The sequence below is a fragment of the Beta vulgaris genome, chromosome 3 (genome assembly GCF_026745355.1).
Source record: "Beta vulgaris subsp. vulgaris cultivar EL10 chromosome 3, EL10.2, whole genome shotgun sequence".
Lineage (NCBI taxonomy): Eukaryota > Viridiplantae > Streptophyta > Magnoliopsida > Caryophyllales > Amaranthaceae > Beta > Beta vulgaris.
The window spans coordinates 56,259,745-56,279,803 of NC_079204.1; the positions used below are offsets into that span (position 1 = coordinate 56,259,745).

Below are 20,059 nucleotides of genomic sequence, written 5' to 3' on the forward strand. Positions count from 1 at the left end.
TTGGCAATTATTGTGTGTCAGATTGGTCTCTTTCATTATTCTGACTTCGATGTTGAATGTTTGTGTTGATTTTCCATTCTTTTTTGTTTATTCTTTTTGGTTGGCCTCCTCTTATTTTATACTCCCTTCGTTTTTTTTTTAATTTGCTACGTTTGATAATGCACAACAATTAACGCAATGTCACTTTTAAGCTTTTGAGAGGGTCCATGTTTGGCCATTTAATGTAGTAAGAAAAAAAGAAACGGAGGGAGTACTACAATAATGCTTCTAGACATAGCAAAATTGTTTATTATTAGTAAATGTTCTTTGGTATACTACAAAATATTCAAATGGGAGTGGATTCATTGAAAATACTCGGTATTTCTAAGGCTATTTATTGCTAATTTGGAGCTCTTTTTATTGTGCAATTTTTGCATATATGGAGGTTTTAAATGAGCAATGAGCCAGCCTTTGGTATACCATGCTGACGATTCACATAGGTATATGATAAAAGTATATTCATTTGTTCTTGTATTAGAAGTATTTTTTTTTTTTGACAGGGTATTAGAAGTATTTGTATGGGTACTAGGAAGTGTTAGTGTTAATACAAAATTTTCTAGTACAAAAAAACACTATTTAGCACTAATATTGCATGTTAGTGTCCAAAATACATCATACAAAAATTATTAAAAGAGACGGTCTAATTTTAATATAAAAGTAGACCTAGTCACTAAATGAATTAAACTAGTCACCGAAAGAAATTAACCTAGTCACTATTGATATAAGTCTCTTTTTAATATTAGACTTACCATTGCCTGATTTTAATTTAAAAGTAGGCGGTCTCTTACAAGACAAACTCTACATCATAATAGTCAGTAGATGAACACTCCTCATGTCTTCTAGCCTTATTGAGATATATAGGAACACAAGTCAAATTTTTCGTCGCTGATTTGTATGTTTCCTTATGAAGTGAACCAATCTCAGCAATGAACATATAGTGCAAACTTGGGCATAAAAGTCTTGAAAGAAAAACTATAATTGGCTTCATTTTCATCAAGTAAAATAAAGGATCCAGGACTTGTTGCCAAGTAGGCTCCATATCGAAGTTACAAAAGTGTTACTTATATAGACTCATGTGACTAAAGTTAAATTACCTAAATTTAGTCAAATAGCCTCACTCATTCGAACAATATTTTAAAATCGCATGTTCATTCTAAATTACACACCCTTATTTACGTGTGGTTTCTTTAAAACAAAACACCATCAAGATATGCAAATATTGAGACTTTATTCATCACCATTCTTTAAAGTTCACACCAAGCACACATAAGTATTGTCGTTGACCTCTAAAAAATAACATGCATTCACATTACATGCTTTTTTAAAGAAAAAAAGCTAACTAGCATCTTTGTTTACATTTGAACGCATGCGTTGTTCTCATTATGCTAATTATACAAGGTGTAACTTTCATTATACTTTCTCCACTAATCACTATGCTTAAATATATCAACATCCAAGAAATCAAGCATTCAATAGATAGAGACAACATAACATATCAAAAATTATTATAAGAGACGGTCTAATTTTAATATAAAAATAAACTTAATCGCTAAATAGATTAAATTAGTCACCGAAAGAAATTAACCTAGTCACTATTGAGCTGATTCTCTTTTTAATATTGGACTTACCATTGCCTAATTTTAGTTTAAAAAGTAGACGATCTCCTACAAGACAAACTCTATAAATATTCCCTAATTATCAATCATTTCAATTTTATTTATTGCGCAATTTTCTTTGTTCTTTCCCCTAGCTTGAATTCACATTTTTCCATGGAGTTGACAAAAACAAAGCCTCGTAAAATTCATCTCCAGATTCAAATCACGCATTAAATAAACAATAAGCAATTAAACACCAGCGCCCAAAGTTCAAAAAGCTAAAACATGTGGATATATGAGCAACCCAAATTTGTGGTAACGCAAACAATCTGTGAAGCTAAGCAAAGGTAAACAAAACATGTATTGATTCTAATTTCTGAGCCATAAGCAACCAAAAGAGATTATCAAAGTAGAATGAAAAAGATTACAAGCAAAAAAACAACCTCGTCGTCATTAAGAAAACAAAACTTGTACTTGTGCACCAATCTAGAAGAGCAAATCCGCGTTCATGTGAATTAAAGAGCTCATAACGTCTCGTTTGTGACTTGGGGTTGGGATTCCATCGTCTTTTCCCTGCACCAGCAGGGTTTGGTCCACTGGAGTGTACCGATAAAATGTGAGGGTATAGTCTAGCTAAATCACCTTACCGACAAAAAAAAAGTACAATATCTCAGAAATCCCGAAAACTCATCTTGGGATCAACATCTTTCTTCCCACCTCTTCCCCTCCCTCTTCCCCTTCCTCTTCCTCTCCCACCAAAGCGCCGAAAAGAAGATTTCCCATGCTTCATCTCGATCAGTGAATGAAGGAGATCATCGCAAAGAATACATCCTGCATGCAAGGTAGCTCCATCGGCCAACGGTGTGTTATTCTTATTGAAGTCGACTTCAATGATAGTAGAGTCACAGTCAGAACACCGTTCTTTGGTTGTTGAGATCCGATGAGCGCCTTGAGGTAGAAAGACGAGGCAGTTACACATGTTACAATAAAGGCGCCACTTCGGAGCACTAACAGGGTCTAGGACAAGTGTACCCGTGCACTCTGGGCAAGCACAAACACCTTGGGCTATCAGTGAATGCCGACATGTAGGATGAGGGCAGAGGAAGCAAGGCATTCCAGCACCTTTTCCTAGCTTGCCTGGACCAGTCTTGGCTGCGCCAAAGAGTTTGTCTACACCTTCGAATGGAGGATTGTTGTAGCAGTAAGGGCATAGAGGGAATGACTTGCCTTCTGGACCAGGCATTGAGAAAAGCAAGAGCTCAAAGTTGTCCAAAGGACAAATCAGCTCTTTGTACAGCTACAAGAAAAGCAAGCATGGAAACAGATATAAGATAACAATGTAGAGGACGAAGCACAGGTTTAAAAGAGTAATGAAAATGACTATCAGGACACGGACAAAAAGTTAATCAATTAAATCGCCCACCCAAGCCTGAAGGAAGAATGCAAGGAGCATGCTACGCTTCAACTTTGTTTGACCAATTGCTTTTATGAGAGAAACAGGTGCAGGGCCAGGAATACTAGGGTAGAGATCTCATACATCCAACTACGAGTCTATGACTCAGGTAGTGCAAGTTCCATGTATCATAACTTCATAGTTCGAGAAATCTTATGTAAGTTGGCCGGGAAAAAAAAAAAACACATGTTGACACCATCCCTTGCCGGATCCCAACTTCACATCAATTAAAGGTCTAATTACCTAGCACAAAGAGAGAGAGACTCTGCAACAGACCAAGTACACTGCACAAGGGAAAAATAGAAAAAAAAACCTTAATTGAGCCTTTTTGCGGAAGGTAGTAGACATCTTCGCATGTACCGCAATAGAGACGAGGTGGTTGTGAAGAAATATGCTTCATATACCTTGCACACTTGCCACATTTACTCAACGCACGCCCTGTCTCTGATAGAGGAGAGAATTGGGCTTCAAATAGTGCATCCATATGTTCAATCTGCACCAAGATACAAAATCCAAAGATATTTTTTGATAGTCACAAGCTTCTACCAAAGAGTTTGAATTAGACAGTTTTCCTAACAAAAAATCCACGTCGTTATACCTTGAAACTGACTTGTCCTAAATACTTGACCTATTCCAAAACTAAATAACCCACATCAAGATTGACAACAACAATGTGAAAACCTTAATTCCCATAGGCTGGCGTTGACTGCATGAGCCAAGAAACCCAAATATGAGTATATGACACAACTCAGATATAAAATTGACTAATATTGATGGAATTTTATGATAAACTAAAAAAAACCCAAATATTACCAGACCCAAATAGAAGGGAAATTCAAACCAAATTACTCATTGAATCCAACTTGATCTCAACAGCTGTTAGCCACTCTACACATGATCCCTACATGTAGCAACAAATATACAGGAAATTGCATGGATCATACATCTTACAAGAAAGATGATGGTTCCAATCTCACACAATCCCTATAGTAATATTCATATTTGTTAAAAATTAACTTCAATTCTCTCCCCATACAACAAGCAAAACGGGATAATTTTTCCTCCTTTTTTTTAGTATGCTTGGCAAAGGCACAAAAAGGTGATTCCCATAGATTACTCTTTGGTGTATATGATTAAATTGTAATACGAGAATGTTCAGAAATGGCCTCTTCCAAAAAGGCTAACTTGAAACAAGATTGTCAACTTGCTTGGTGGAGCCTTTTTCGGGTTTTCCCTCCTTCCCCTAGGACCCCAACCCTAGGATAACTTGGGACCCCATCATAAGTCACCCTAAAGTTGTTAACTTTTTCATTTCCTTTTCCCCCCTTCAACTTACTCAATAGTCTATAAGTGGATATTCCCAGTTGGATAAAGATTTGCCATGGGTCCTCCCTTCAAATGCAAGGATGGTATGATTGGGAAGAAAAGAGCACGCACCTGCTTAACAAAATACACGTACTTCTGCTTAAATTGTTCCAGAACATGCTTCACAACCAGTGAATGATCTGCTTGACCCTTTGCAATTAGAGTAATCTGATGCTCTATAAAACTCCGAATGTCTGGCAGACAGAGATCTGGATCAGTGCATTGGTAACCTCTAACAAGGGTGATACCTAAAGCAGTAGGAACCAACCTCCGCCCACTTTGTACCTGGAAGTGGAAGCCACATAGTGGAACAGAAATAATTCATATCAGTTTTTGGGTGCATAATGGTATCAAAGAGATCCCTAGAGAACAAACCTGCACATAATTGCGCTCGCATATGTTGTTGATGTGTACAGGAATTGATGCATCTGTGCCTATTCCATGCTTTTCCATGAGGGAAATGACCTCACTTTCTGTGAGAAAATCAGGGGGTGAAGTCTTCCCCTACAATTCCATAAAGCCGTAAATTAATGTGACTCCTCATACGACAAATAAATAATCAAGCTTACCCAGGCACAAAGTCCAGATCAACCTAATTGTAAATGCAAATTCTTCAAAGACCTTCATATCAGAAATTAAAAGTAGAAAGAAGGTTCTCTGCGCAATTTACGCTCCATGGGGAAATGTCACATGTTAAGCATTCAACATATTTGTAAAGATTTCCTGTCTCCTATTCAACTTTCATTATCACTCATTAAGAAAGGCATCAGGTAGCATCATTTGCTAAGCTTTGCCATCACTTCTTTCCAGGCAATTTTTAGATATTAGCATCAGATATAGATTTTTTGTGTCCTTCACTAGTATTTGGTACTCCATATCATCTATAAAAGGATTTACATCCTTTACTAGAATTCGGTACGATATATCAAAGCATCATAACTTTTTTTTTACATCATTTATCAATATTTAGTTCTTTGTACCACCTAGACACCTACTAATATTTTGACATTGTGAATCGGTTGTGTTATTTATTAAAATTTTGATACTCATATATGAAGAACTAGATTGCTGGTATCTTTCATTAAAACACATATTTTTGTCTGTAAAATTTGGATACAAACTCCAATTTTGTAGATTAGAAATGGATTCCATTTGTAATAAGTGATAAATCTAGCAAAAGCTTTTAGATTTGCTGCTATATATCAGGGTGCACACTTATCATCACATGCTGAGCTGTCGGACCCAGCACTTCACATCAAGGGTTATAAAAAATCAGCAAATATGTTTGATATGTAACTACATAACCAGCATCCATACACAAGGCAAGGTACATTTCGTAATGCATATACCATGATGGTTAAGGAAATAGAGCATCTGCTTATGAGTTATGACACTTGAAATTTAACTTCTACAAGCATATAATTCCCAGCCTACACTTACTATCACTAGTTAATTATGGCTTTCTTTCCACTGTGATGGCTTAAGAGTTAGATTTTCAACTTGCCCTAAAACGGAATGGTGCATATCATAAAGCTTAAGGTGTTTGAAAATTACCTCATACAGTTCAACTTTTGATATTTTAATTTTTTCACCCTTTGCAAAGTCAGGAAGCTTTTTCTCACTTACAGCCAACCAATGTGTAATGGAGGTGAATCCTTCAGTGATGACATACTGTCCTGTACAATGAAACGACTCCCCACCACTTGAAAATTCAACTTTTGTCCTGAAATAAATATAACTCATTACGTGGAAGGCAACCAGAGATTATAACAGCAACATGTTACGAACTTTGCAACATGACAGATGTGTATATGTTGCTAGCAGATTGGTCAATATGTTGTACCACGCTAATAGCAATATCATGCATGATTCTAAAAGCACTTAGGAGTGTTCCAAAAGTGTTTCTGTACCTCATATATTTGCAGTCCGGAGACACAGAGGCAATAAAATGCTGACAAACATACTGATACAACTTCCAAGCATCGTAACCTAGCATTTCTTCAGAAGCAGAACGCATTGGGGTGATGGGAGGATGATCGCCTGCATCAGTTCCTGATCGAGGCTTATGGTAACCATCAACCAATAAGGTCTGTATGAAACCACCCCATAGAGGATTATTCTTTTGTGCTTCAAGTGCACCTCGGAAGTCGAATGAAGAAGGGTAAGAAGTACTTTCTGTGCGAGGGTAACTGAAAAAGAAGCATATAAGAATAATCAAGACACAGAAAATCCATTTCAGAACTAAAGAGTCTGCCACATAGGACTATAGGAGTACGAGCATACCGCAGGAGATGTCCCCTTCACTCAACAACTTTAATGGACAAGACAAGCTAGAGCTCCCAAGATAAAGGGTCAGCACAAAAAGCTCTGACCCGAAATACTTATTTAAAATAGTATCGTAAGGTGTTGAGACTTATGAGAGCACAAGACAGGACTCCCTAAATATGAACAGTAGAACATGAAAACGACATACAATCCTATTGGTTGATGGTACAACTGATCTTAACAAGAGGTAAAACTGCATGTGTTTGGACTTTGGACCCCAAATTCACCAACACTCAACTTTTCATTGTATAAATGCTCTAACACCTCTCAGTTTTCTATCTTTTACACGAGGTTCCAACTTCCAACCACTATCATAAACTATCAGTATGCGCTCTTGAACACGATACATTTTATTTTTCTATTTCGTTGGGTCCATAATACTTTCAATTTTCTTTTATATCTCAAACTGTTCTCAATTCATATTGACATCGAATTTACAAACAATGGCAGTTCATGTAGTTATGCTCCATATAAACGCCAATAATGCATCAGTGAATGAGCACGTATAGTTCGTGTACCAGCATAACTACACACTGTGAAGCAAGTCTAAGATCAAGACAGCTATTGACATTTCACATAATTCTCTTCTCTGTTTAGCACAATACTAGCACAAAGCCGCAACAAATTGAAATCTAGCTGATATTATGTACAACGTACCAAAGATGAAAAATCTGAGGAAAGAAACCATAATAGCCACTGTGTCAATAAAAAGACAAATATAAATACCTATTCCCCGAGCTTGATAGTTCTTACTGTATTTTGTATTAATCTACACTTGAAAACTACTTATTATATACAATTATATAGGAAAAAGAAAAGGTAAATAATGAGCATGAAGCAGAGGCTTGCTAGTAAATCCACAACAACATCAAAGTTTACAACCACAAAAACACACTGCCAGGGAATGGAGAGAATGGATAGTTGATAACCTGATGAAACCTTGAGTATACAGCCTTTCTGCTATCTGCATAGCCATTTGTGGCCCAAATCCCAACGCACTTGAAGCAATCTGAAAAGGTTGTAACAATGTGGTAAGACAATGCTCCAAAAAACGCACTATTTAGTCTTTACATGAAATACAGGAAAAACTATACCTACGGAATTCTCACTATCTCAGGTTCATGGACCCAATTCACTTTAGTGGGATCTTTCATTACATTTTTTTCCCACTAAGAACACTTCTCTAAAACTATTTGATCTCCCAATTAAGTTTGAATTCCACGTCAGCATAATAAAGCATGGAAACCCTTTTCTAGGAGTAGGCAGAGAAAGGTGGAGCACACTTGGTAAGGACCACAAAACTCTTTCATACAGTATTTTAGCTAAACATCCTCAGTCCTAATCACACTAATCTCAATTCTAGCAGATATAGACAACTTGCCATTCCAAAACAAAATTAAATCACAGAAGTCAAAATGTAGTTGAAATCACAATTTATCAAGATACATATGAGAAGGAAACAATACAGTCGATGAGGCCTCCTCTCCAAAGTGTACAACATTTCACTATAGAAAAATTATATAGGACTATACATTCAGATGGTAATTTCTGTCTGCAAAAAGAATGTTCTTTAAAAATACATAGATTAATAGACCCAACCAGTTACCAGGTCAACTAGAAATCCCTCCTTACTCTAGATAAAGTAATTTGCCATCAAGAGAGGGACGAGCCTCTAAAGAACACTATAGCCCTTCCATAAGAAAACAACATATTTGAACGACACAAGCAATATCATGTAATTCTCTACTCGAAATGCAGGGGACTATCGGCAGAAACCTTAAGAAGATTGACTGTGTTCAAACCCGCCGGCCGACTCTTGTGCTCCTGCTTCTTAAATACATTGATTATTTCAACAGTACCAGCATCCATCACTAATTTTTGAAACATCAAGGAGACCTGGATTAAAGAAAAATTCCCTGTTATTGTCTGTTGTGCCTTACTTGCAAATTAAAAAGATAATGAGAACGTCAATTCACAACTTGCCAGTTCAGCATAAACATAGCAGGAAAGTTGCTTACATCTAAGTCAAACAACTTTTCACGGTCCCACTCCAACTTGAGTTCATAACCCTTGTGAACAATGTAGGGATGCACGATCCAAAACTTCTGGGGCTTGAAAGTGTTGATATTCAAATATCGTTGTACACAAAATCCAAGAGTTGGAGTTTGACATGGCCCATAACTGTAAGCAGCAAGTTTCACATAATGATCAAGCTCAAAAGAAAGCTCTGGGAGCATAAACTAAACAAACAAAGAAATCACAACAATATAAAGTTCTGACCCCAATCAACATATTCTATTGCGATATCAAACTCCTTAAATAAAAAACTATTTGCAAATTAAGTTCTCAACCAGTCAACTCATGATCTCACGGCTTCTCAAGATCAACAAAATCACCATTTAAGGGGGAGAAGCAGACCAGACACTTCCAACCATTTCACAGCATAATATGTAGCATGCCAAGTTCTAGAACACAATGAGAACATATTGCTTCCATGTTTACAGTCTATTATTCTAGTTGCTGGACAAAAGGCAGACTCCTTAAACCACAAAAGGCCAAGAAGCACAAAATTTTTATTTTTCTCTTGCTGTCCCAAAATAAAGTACAACAGCTCAATTTTGAAATCCCGCAAAATAACGTAAAGCCATGCAGATAGATTCTGCATGTCCCCTTAAAAGAATTTGATCAATGAAGATAATACATGTTTATGTAAGGGCAATGTGAAGGGAGCATTCTTTGAACAGAGGGGTTGCACATTTCTACATTAATAAAATATATGGCGGAAAACAAGATAGTAGAAATAACTTGCTGGAGAAAAGAAGTAGAGATTAAAACGAAGAAAAATTCAAAACTCCTCACCCCCAAATAGAAAAAATAGTTTTCTATTAAAGATAAATAAATGAATAAAAAAATCCCAAACCCAAAGAATAAGAAAGTTCCCCAATCAGGGAAGACATACTGAGTCTAGAACTTTACAAACTACACACAAAGCAGAAACTCAAATAAAGCAACATAGAGAGCAACATACAAGCACAACTCTCTGACAACAAACAGCATCCAAGACAGTAATAGATCTAAATAATTCTGGAGAGTTAAACAGCACAACAAAGTCAGAACAATTTGCTCAGAGGAGTGAACTCCGCGAATCTGGAGATTTGATTATGAAAATAGACTAGAAAAAGGTGATGACTGATTGTCTTGGGATCTAGGTAAGGATCTAGGTAAAGAACAACAAAGCGAAGACAGTAGCATTCGATGAGAATCCCCATAAAGTCATATTTAACTGATTTCCATCTCCAACAAGCAATATCAGGCATTTAAACATGAATGGTTGCTTTTTAAATAATACAGTTTCAACAATCTTGTACTAGGGAAGACTTTTAGCTACAATATTTATTTAATCTCTGCTAGATATTAACACTTCAATACAGCTGTTGTTTGAGCAACAGCATTTGGAATTTCTATATGAGAACGGCCAAATGTGATATTGTTTCTGGCATATCCTTACAAGTTCAAAGTGAGACAGACACCTTTCCAAAGATACCTAACTTTGAAGGCCAGTTGATGCAAAGACCTAAATAAGCGCATGAAAAATAGAAGTCATGCCACACAGCAGATTTGCAAATCATTGAAGTCGATAATAGATTCTTTAAATAGAAGCCAATTATAAACAGCGTTATATAAAAAGTGAATGACGGATCAGAGCAAAAACAAGGTGGGCAATGCAAATCTATTGGTAGCTAGAGTAGCATATGGAATATAATATGTTGTATCAACAATAATTCCCTACTTGGGTGGCCAAAGAAAAGGCCATATTGCAAAAACCTGTAGGATACTTGTGGAACAGCCTCCAGCAGTCACCAGTTGCAACAGTGGTCCTTGGCAACAGCATAGATGATTACTTGATTACCATCCCCTCCCTCCCCTCCCTCCCCTCCCCCTCCTCCCAATCTCCAACTGAATAATAGAACTAAACACAAGCTAGAAACATGAAGATGACATAATGAATGACATACAAAGAGAAAAGGTTGGATGTGCTTGTGAACAAACTATGCATAAACTCATGACAATATGGGGAAAGATAATACCAACAAATGAACTACATCAAAGAGAAGAGAACCAACGAGATAACTCGAGAGTCCAAATTTCCATATTTGCCCTGAAAGTAACTTGTCTGGAAACGAGTAAATGCAACTCCAACTTTCAAGTCTATCTCTTGCCGAGCATCCACTGCCAAAGCCTCATTTCTGTTTGGCTCAACGAGTGACTCCATTGCCTTTGAAATGTCTTTCTCGGTCACAGAGGAAAATCGAGCACGATAAACTCTTGATTCCCCCTCTTTAAAATGAAAGCCAGTGCACTCAATAACTGCAAGGCCGGAAACTTACATCACTGTCTGACGAACAGAAATTCAAGTTCAAGTAGCTAATAGACACAAACCAAGTCAAAAGCTCAGCTACTATCGTAAAAAAAAAAAAAGCATCCTATTTAACAACGAAAAGAACTTTATAGCAAAGAGGTCCAAAGTTTCTCCAATAAAATCAAAGGCAAAGAAAAGAGTGCTAGATTCAAACACTCAGAGTAGGTCAAGATACTGAATCAAGGAGCCTTTCAAAGATTTCAACGAGTATAGCAGATAGCTTCCCGACGTCAAGGTTTCAAATTCCTTTTTTTGAGGATTTTATATCGATGGAGTCAAGTATAAGGTTGTGATCGATGCTTGATATTTCTTGATGTTGTAGATTACGAGCCTGAGTTACTTTATCCTTAGCCCTCCTTTTGTAAATAAATTATATCTCATTTACGGCCTTCTGATACATATATCAATACCTACCAGAACAAATAGAGGCTCAGGAAGCAAAGAAGGCAATCCTAATTCATGTCATGCAGTAAAGCACCCAATAGTGAAACATAGCCACAGAACCTTATGATGCATTCCAACCACAAAACTTCCCAATTTCGCACACTTGAAAAACATAATTTGAAGTGTGGGACTCTTTCACACAAAACTAGAAGCTCCGTGAGGAGATCTGAGGTAATCAGGTCCTCCATTGATTGACTGGGCATTGACACCCCTAACAGCAATAGATCTACAATGGATTCCCTAACAAAGGATGTAAGTCACAAAAAAAGAACACACAAATTCCGATGGAAGACCCAAAGATCAAAAAAGATGCAGTACTGAAGTCGATATTGGTTATTTGCCCCATATACGTCACAGTGTCACTAAACCCAAAATCACAAGGGCAATCGAAAAAGTCAGCAAGATCTAGAGGTATGTATCCTCTAACCATCTAATGGCAACATTTTTTTGATGAGCATCTAATGGCAATACTAAAGTTGCAATAGCTAACATTAAACCAGAGTTTGATTGTCCCATTAAAAGCAATAAATTATGCTCAAATATATTTGAAACATATCTTTCTGACTTTTAAACAGCATTTTAGAGAATCCTCTATTCAATACTGATCATCAACCCATAGGCCATAACAATAACGGATGCATATCAAAATAATTATTAAAGGCTATAGGTCTCATCTGTGAGACTCTAGAATCCTAGGTAGCCGACGAAAAATCTCCAATTCTAAGCTAAAGTTGCATGTAAGAATCCCCAGAGTGTAAAGGTCACCAGTATCAAACAGGAAACTGAGCCTTTCATTAATTCCCAGAATGTATAAAGTCATGGCACGGAGAGTAGAGAACATTATACATGCGATGGAAAAACTTGAGAAGACAGATGGTGCCCTCTTGGGTCCCATGCAATAGTCTAGGATGCCCATGATGGCTGTTTTAAAACATATCTGAAATCAGATCTGAATAGCTGATAGAAAAGCCCTTTTTGACTATTGTAATACACCCAAAGGGACCTCTCTATATACAAAGAAAAACTTTTAAAATATACTACCTCTGTTTTTCAATAGAGGTACCATATTGATTTTTGACACTATTCACATTCTCTACTTTGACCCTCTTGTATTATGTATGGTTGTATACATAAGAAAAAAAAAAACATAGTTATATGGGATCTTGTTACGTTCGTCTCATTAAATATTTTCATAGAGACAAAGTTTTACAATTTATACTCGTGCATAATTAACAAAATTGCTTAAAGTTGTACGTTGACAAATGTATATATATATATAGGAAGAGGATCACGTGAAAACCACTCCTTATGCAAACATAAAATGAGCAAAAGCTTCTTAATATGAGTAAAAAGTTCTTAAAATGAGTAAAAAAACATAAAATGAGCAACAATTTGTAAAATGAGCAAAAGTTTCTTAAAATGGCAAATATATAAAACGAGCAAAAGAACATAAAATGAACAAATGTTTGTAAAATGAGCAAAAACATCCGAAAATGAGCAAAATCTTCCTAAAATAAGCAGAAGTTTCTTAAAGTGAACATAAACATAAATGAGCAAAAACATAAAATGATTAAAAAAACATAAAATAAGCAAAAATTTGTAAAATGAGCAAAAAAAGCCGGTTTTCAGTTTTCAACTTAAGGTTAGTTTTCCGTGGCTAGTCCAATGGAATATGCAATCCTAGACGTAAACATACCCAAGGTATGATTGCCCTTAGTAAAAGCTGCAATCTGCATGCTAGACCTCTTTCATAGGTCTTTAGAAAATCTTGATAAAATACAACGAAGAGTTCCTCTATATTAATTTTAGTCTTGATTCAGCACATATAAGAATCTCAATATCCGCTGCATGCTAGACTGAAATCATTATCATGGATTCAGCTTAACAAAAAGTAATTTCCAACTAGACATCAGATATCAACTACGAAATCAGAACTAACACACATAAGAATTTGGAAACAGTTAGAATACAGCAATTTTTCCGATAAAAAATTGTATTGGTCGGTGTACCCTACTTCAGTAATATACAAACAAATAGGACCTGTTCACCCCCATTCACAGACAGGCAAATGTTTAATCAGGAAATGCATCTTTGGATCTTCTTGTGACCCTAAACTATGACTGGAGACTGGAGATGTGTACCTTCAAAACATATATTTTCACCTTCTCGGTCACAATCCAGCCACAATACAAGATGAGTACAACCGCGAGCTTCTTGACTTAAATGCCTCCGAATATGTGCCTGAGCATAAAAACGGAATTTCTCAGTAACAGCTTATGCTACAGAAACAGAAAGAAGATAGTAAAATATCTAAGTAACAACTAACAAGTCTGACAATCAAGATGCACTTAATGCCCTCTAACACTCGTCCAGGCTACCCTTCCTGAACAAGTAAAGCTAAACAGATATTCTACAATTAAACTTATAGGCAAAGAGTACCTTCAAGTTTTTACTACTTTTTTGTTTTTAAGTTGCAACAGTTTCTTATATTGGATGTTCATAAAATTTGCAACATAAATTTCTTCGTTTATTGATTCTCTCTTTCTCTCTCCTCATCAAATGAATACCTTCTCCATCTCTATCTCTCTCCTATCACATTATTCTCCTCAAATATCGTGCATCCCCCCTATGTTGCATCTTAAAAGAAAACAAAGGAAGCATTTAGTACTCCCTCTGTTTTGGTATAAGTGGCTAAGTGGAACACTTCTGTTATACTGGTCAAATTTCCCAAACTTTGACTGCATTTATTTACCAGTATTTTGAACATATTATCATGTAATATCTTTCGAAGATTTAATTCAACGTGTATTTACAATATATCACTTTACATAAATTTTACTAATACAGTTGCAGACATAAATGGCCAAATATGTGCGGTGGAGACCATGGAAAGACAAGTGTTGCAATCATAAAAGACGAAAGGAGAATTCAATAGTATGCAAACATTTGTCAACAGATGCAACCATAAAATAAGTTCAATATTCATTTTCAGAAAACATTATGCTAAATAGGTTTCTACTAAAGACACTCACACGTCTAACTGAGTATATCACAATCATTCCATACTCCACGGCCCGACATACAACACGATGTGGAAAACTGGGAAAGGTGACTGGCAACTTCTTTCTTCCTTGAAGAACGCTTTACACTTGCCCAGTAAGTCAGTAACATTTAAATGAGAAGAAAATTAAGTTTTACGAGTTTGTTTGTCTCAATTAAACACTGTCGTGTCTGTCAAAAAACTAAGTTAGAAGAATCTCTGGTGCATGACACCCATAGCTGTCCTCTCCTTCATAACAACTAGGTCTTTACAATAATGTTTTTCCATATATTTGAGTAATTAAGCTCGTCACTGAATCCATAAAGACATACTGCATACCTATATCTTAAACCACGCCCCAGGTACTGCTTCCATATAATACTACAATTGAATAATAGAAAAAAAGAAGACAAAATTTGCTGAAGTTTCTTTTCGCATACCCTCACCTACCCCACCCCTAGAGCAAATTAAATAAATAAAAAAAAGAAAACATTATAATACTGTACAGCATGATATGTAAAACCTGATATTTCATAGTATTATATAGCATGAGATGTACAACAATTACCATCTGTCCATTTCTTACAGCCCCTGTTCGGAAATTTCAAGCTTTATTCATCATATAGAGGCAAAGAGGGAGTCGATCAACGTAAGCATCATTATTCATTGAGATGTATAGTTTAAAGAAAACAACTTTATACCCCCATACTCTGTAAAGGACGTCAGGATGTATGGTTATAATTTTGAATCAATTGCATTAAATTAGTATACTATGAGATGGATGAATGATCATTATGCGCTTACGAAAATTATCATGGCATATAATTTTTTAAAAATCTAATTAGTAATACAAGCTGATACCTAAACAAACCTACTATGGAAAAAAATATAGGAATTATAGATACTTCCTCCCTCTCCCTCTCCCTCTCCCTCTCCCTCTCCCTCTCCCTCTCCCTCTCACCCTCCCTCTCCCTCTCACCCTCCCTCTCCCTCCCTCCCTCTCCCCCATCATCTCATATATTCTACTTATATTACCATCGCCACATATCTTAATAGAAAAAACTACATTATCCTATGCCTAATCCACATTCTACCCTCAATATTTGTCCCGAACCCTTTTATGAAAACTCCCTCTCTCTCCCCCTCTCCCTCCCTCCCTCCCCCCATCATCTCATACTACTTTTATTACCATCACTTCATATCTTAATAGAAAACCCTACATTATCCTATGCCCAACCCACATTCTATTCTCAATAATTGTGCCGAACCCTTTCATGAAAACTATTTTGACCAATTTTTTCAAGAGTCAAGACTAATTTTTTTTATTCCCATCTTTTTGACACATATGAGCATAACATATGTTACTAGAAGTTTTTTTTTCAAACTATAGTTAATAGTATAAATAAGAGACATAAGTTACAAGAGAAAAGCAATAGGATAACAGAATGATGTAAGAAGTCAAAGTTATTGGAGCTAGATCTTTCAAGCTCTAAAGACTAGCAGTGCCACTTTTTCATGTCATGAAGCAACTGGCAAGAAAAAAACCTAACTATTTAACAGAGGCTAAGGTTGGCTACATCTTTCCTGCTCCACCCAAAAAACAATCTATCTAACTCCGACATAACTAATGTGCCTTTAAATTTCATATGCTTCATATTGGTGCCAATCCTATAGCAGCATAGGGAACTCAAAGAAACCACTCGAATACAAATCTAGCTCTTGAACATATTTAACCTCCAAAACAGATGAACCATCTCCACCCTTCATTGATTCTTATCACTCAACAATGAGTTAAAACCGATTAATAATTTCATCCAATGTACAGTGGGACAACTCTTTCTCTCCTAATGCCCGTGATCACAACAGGACCCAGAACAAGAAGGTAGACTAAAGTCAATAATCTTAAGTCAGGAAACGATCTTTTACAGTTTTGGTGGTGTTAAATGCTACGGTCATAAAAAAAATAAAGAGCATAATTAGCACTACTGTGGCATCTGCATGGTTCAGCGGTGAGTGGTCCATATTCAGCATTTTGGAAATGTGGAACTTTTTAAGTATAGGAATGATTTAGAATCTTCTCCAAATCATCAAAATAAGAATTAAAGTAAGAGTAGGAAAAAGGAATTTACGGGCTGGATTTTAGACTTTAAGAGGGTGTTTGGTATGGAAAACGTAAACGGAATGGAAAGGATTTGGATGAGGAGGGGAAATGGAAATAATAACCGTTACCTTTGATTGTTGTTTGGTATCCTAGTGGAATGGAAACAATTGAGAGGATTATGATTGAGGAAGGAAATATGATTTGTTTCCACTAGTTTGATAAGGGTAACAAATGGGGGGGATTATGTTTCCCCTTGAAAACGGTATTTGTTACTTAACACTCATACCAAACCATTAGAAATGGAAACACTTATTTGAATCCATTTCCTACATCAAAAATTTCCATACCAAACACCCTCTAAGAAGACAGCAATGTAAATATGTAATAGTTGTATCTTGAAATTAGTTTTGCAGAACAGAACCACATGATCAATCAGGATATAACCTCTATTCATTCTCTAGATTAATCATCTTTTCCTTACCCTTGCTTGATCCTTCCAAATATATTTGGGCTTTGCCAACAAAAAATCAGAAATTCAAGACAATACCCCAGACTCCAGTAGAAGTCAAAAATAAGAATCATACTTCAATGGCATACAAATACAGGCAGTGATACGTCGGGAATTATCAGAGACAACGTGATCTTCAAAAGATTCAAAGTCTTTCTCCATTCAAAACCATGAAAATTCCTTCAGACGCAGTGTGCTAAAAAAAATAAAAGATGAAGTGGCAAGCAGAACATTCTGCACCTTTGGATTAGACTCCGATTTAAGAGTGGGAGCTTGAAAAAGATCCAGAGGATCTGTTGCATTCCAGTCCTGGAATGTTGCAGGAAAATCTACACTAGAACCATAGAAATGATCATCAGCGTTAAGAAATGCATTGCAAAAAAACTTGAGTAGCTGAGAGTTAAGCATTTCAGGCAAGTCAAAAATTTTAACAGAACAACTTATGACAGTGAACTACATCAAGCTAGAAATTACTTTTAACTTGCACATCATAAAATATTTTACAAGTTGCATTAGAGCTACACATGTATAAAAAAAAATCGAATAAGATAAACTAAGAAGCCAAAATGACAGAAAGGAGCGTACAGATTATAGCATAAACAAATAACAGAAAAGCCATAACTAGAAAGAAAAAAACAGAGACTGACCTGAATACATGTCCAATCACTGAAGTTACTTTAATATGACTGTGAAGACCCAAAAACTTCCCATCAAATTCATGCACCTCAGTACTTCCTCTCCTTGTCGACATCTGAAAAATTAAGAAAGGATTTCCAGGGTCAATAATGCACACCCAGTGGTCAGACACAAACATTTTGAAAAAAAGACAATAGAAAAAAATGACACAGCGAATCATGGACCTCTAAGGCTCCAACCCCTTGTTTAGAATAGCAGCAGATAACCACTATGCCACAACAGTGTTCTCTTTCCAGTACTCTTCAACATTGATTTAAAATTTCCTCATTGAGCAAAATGTAAGAGCATGCTTGGTATGAGATTTTTGAGTGTTGGAAAAGGAAAAAAGAAACCATTTCCAACATGTTGTTTAGTATGAGGGATCAGGTAATAGTTTCCTTTCTTGAGGGCAAGTATTTTCACCCTAACATAAATTGGTAACACATTATGTTACCCTGACTGCATGATTGGATCAACTCATGGAATGGAAGGAAATGGAATCAAACAGAGTGGAAGAATGGAAACAATTATTGCCACCTCTATTTGGTGTTTGGTTTTACCATGGAAAGGTACCTTATAAGTAATTCCTTTTCTTCTTGTTTGGTACAACAACAATGGAATCAACGGCGATAAATTATTACTTAGCAAAACCTTATGTAGTAAATAGCATCATTATCACATATTATAATATATTTTAAGCTAGTAGTGCTTACAAATACTGTAAATTTTTCTACTCCAAAAAGGGGGGGAAAAACACACACACTTGAGATACATAACTAATTAGCAAACCACAATATGTCACGGTTAAAAAAATCTAAATTCTGTGTAGGTACACAACAAAGATTCCACAAGGAGGAAAAAAAGGGAACCAAGTATGTCATAATTTATTTTACAACATTTTTCTTCTTTGCTGCCCATCTCTCTCGCCCGCTTACTTTTCTATTATCTCGTCCAAAATTGTATGACATGGCAGTGGGCATAACGTGCGCTGATGACGTGGTAATTGGACGGTGGTGACAACACGATAACAGTGAGGTCTGGTGCTAGCTATGATGATAACCCAGACCATGAGGTCTATTTCCATCACGAAACAGTTCCTGTTACTTGTGGGAGACGGAGAGTTTCAATTGGGAGGGAATTGGCATTAAGGACAGACAAATTGGGAAACCAAACAACTCACAACAGAATTGCAGTTGCCACTCCCTCGCCGCACGACTACATATAATGAAAGAAACATGGCCTAAGTGTTTTCTCTCCATAATGGAACCAAACACCCAATAAACGCAACGATTACTGTAATCACCCCTCACTCTAATTGATTACATTCCCTTTCTATTTCACGAATCCAATCAAACACACTATAATATTCAAATTTTCATCCCCTAACTTCCTAAAACAAAATGTTCTTAAAAACCACAATAATCATAACAAAAATGGAGCTCAAAATGGCATAAAACAGACAAAAAAAAACATAAAACTCACTTGACCACGAGAAAGAACTGTTGCAATTGAAATTGCAATACTAGGCTTCTCCGCAACCTGCAAAATCAATCATCACATTTCACAAACATAGTAAATCTTCTAAATCACACAAATTAATTTCATTCAACCAACAAAATTACACAGAAAGAAGCTTCTGTAAAACACTCACCATGAGAACTTTCGGAGCCATGGCGGGAGCAAAATTAGGAGAGAGAAAATGAAGAATTGGAGTTCAAATTGAGTAGAAAGTGATTCGAATTTACGAATTTCTTCAGTATTTGTTTCAATTGAAATGAAAAAGAGGGATTTTCCAGAAATTGCGATTGAAGTACGAAATTTTAGGGCTTGATGTTTTTTAATTTGGCGGGGGATTGGGGAAGAAGTTTAAGGTGAAGTATAATTGGGCCGACTTAGATTAAAAATATAAGTATGGGCCATGGGGCTATATAGTATATTTTATTGTTAAAACATGGTCCATTGAATGCTATATGTGGGACTTGGTTACAATGTTTCATCAACCTCATTTTCAAAGACACACTACTACACTAGTTAGTAGATCCGACCTATGTCTCGAGTAAAAAATAATTTCATTTAATAATATTTTACTTTATA

The 20,059-nt window shown here is 36.1% G+C and overlaps 1 protein-coding gene across 3 annotated transcripts; it reads right to left on the minus strand.

Moving 5' to 3' along the window:
• Window positions 1-1,903: 1,903 nt before the first annotated feature.
• LOC104889718 (DNA topoisomerase 3-beta) lies at window positions 1,904-19,826 on the minus strand. Of its 3 annotated transcripts, XM_057393213.1 has the most exons (16): window positions 19,617-19,826; window positions 19,448-19,504; window positions 17,938-18,041; window positions 17,531-17,624; window positions 13,783-13,882; window positions 10,902-11,145; window positions 10,286-10,351; window positions 8,796-8,958; window positions 8,554-8,673; window positions 7,707-7,786; window positions 6,363-6,641; window positions 6,007-6,175; window positions 4,828-4,956; window positions 4,525-4,737; window positions 3,401-3,580; window positions 1,904-2,931 (listed from the first exon to the last, which is right to left on the minus strand). In XM_057393213.1, exons 1-16 carry the CDS (start codon window positions 19,635-19,637, stop codon window positions 2,305-2,307), a joined length of 2,646 nt encoding a protein of 881 aa, XP_057249196.1. In that variant the 5' UTR covers window positions 19,638-19,826; the 3' UTR covers window positions 1,904-2,304. The 3 variants fall into 3 exon arrangements, with proteins under 3 accessions (XP_057249196.1, XP_010673315.1, XP_057249197.1); XM_010675013.4 differs by lacking the exon at window positions 10,286-10,351 and having other exon boundaries at window positions 19,617-19,825; XM_057393214.1 differs by lacking the exon at window positions 19,617-19,826 and having other exon boundaries at window positions 17,531-17,619; window positions 19,448-19,471.
• Window positions 19,827-20,059: the final 233 nt, after the last annotated feature.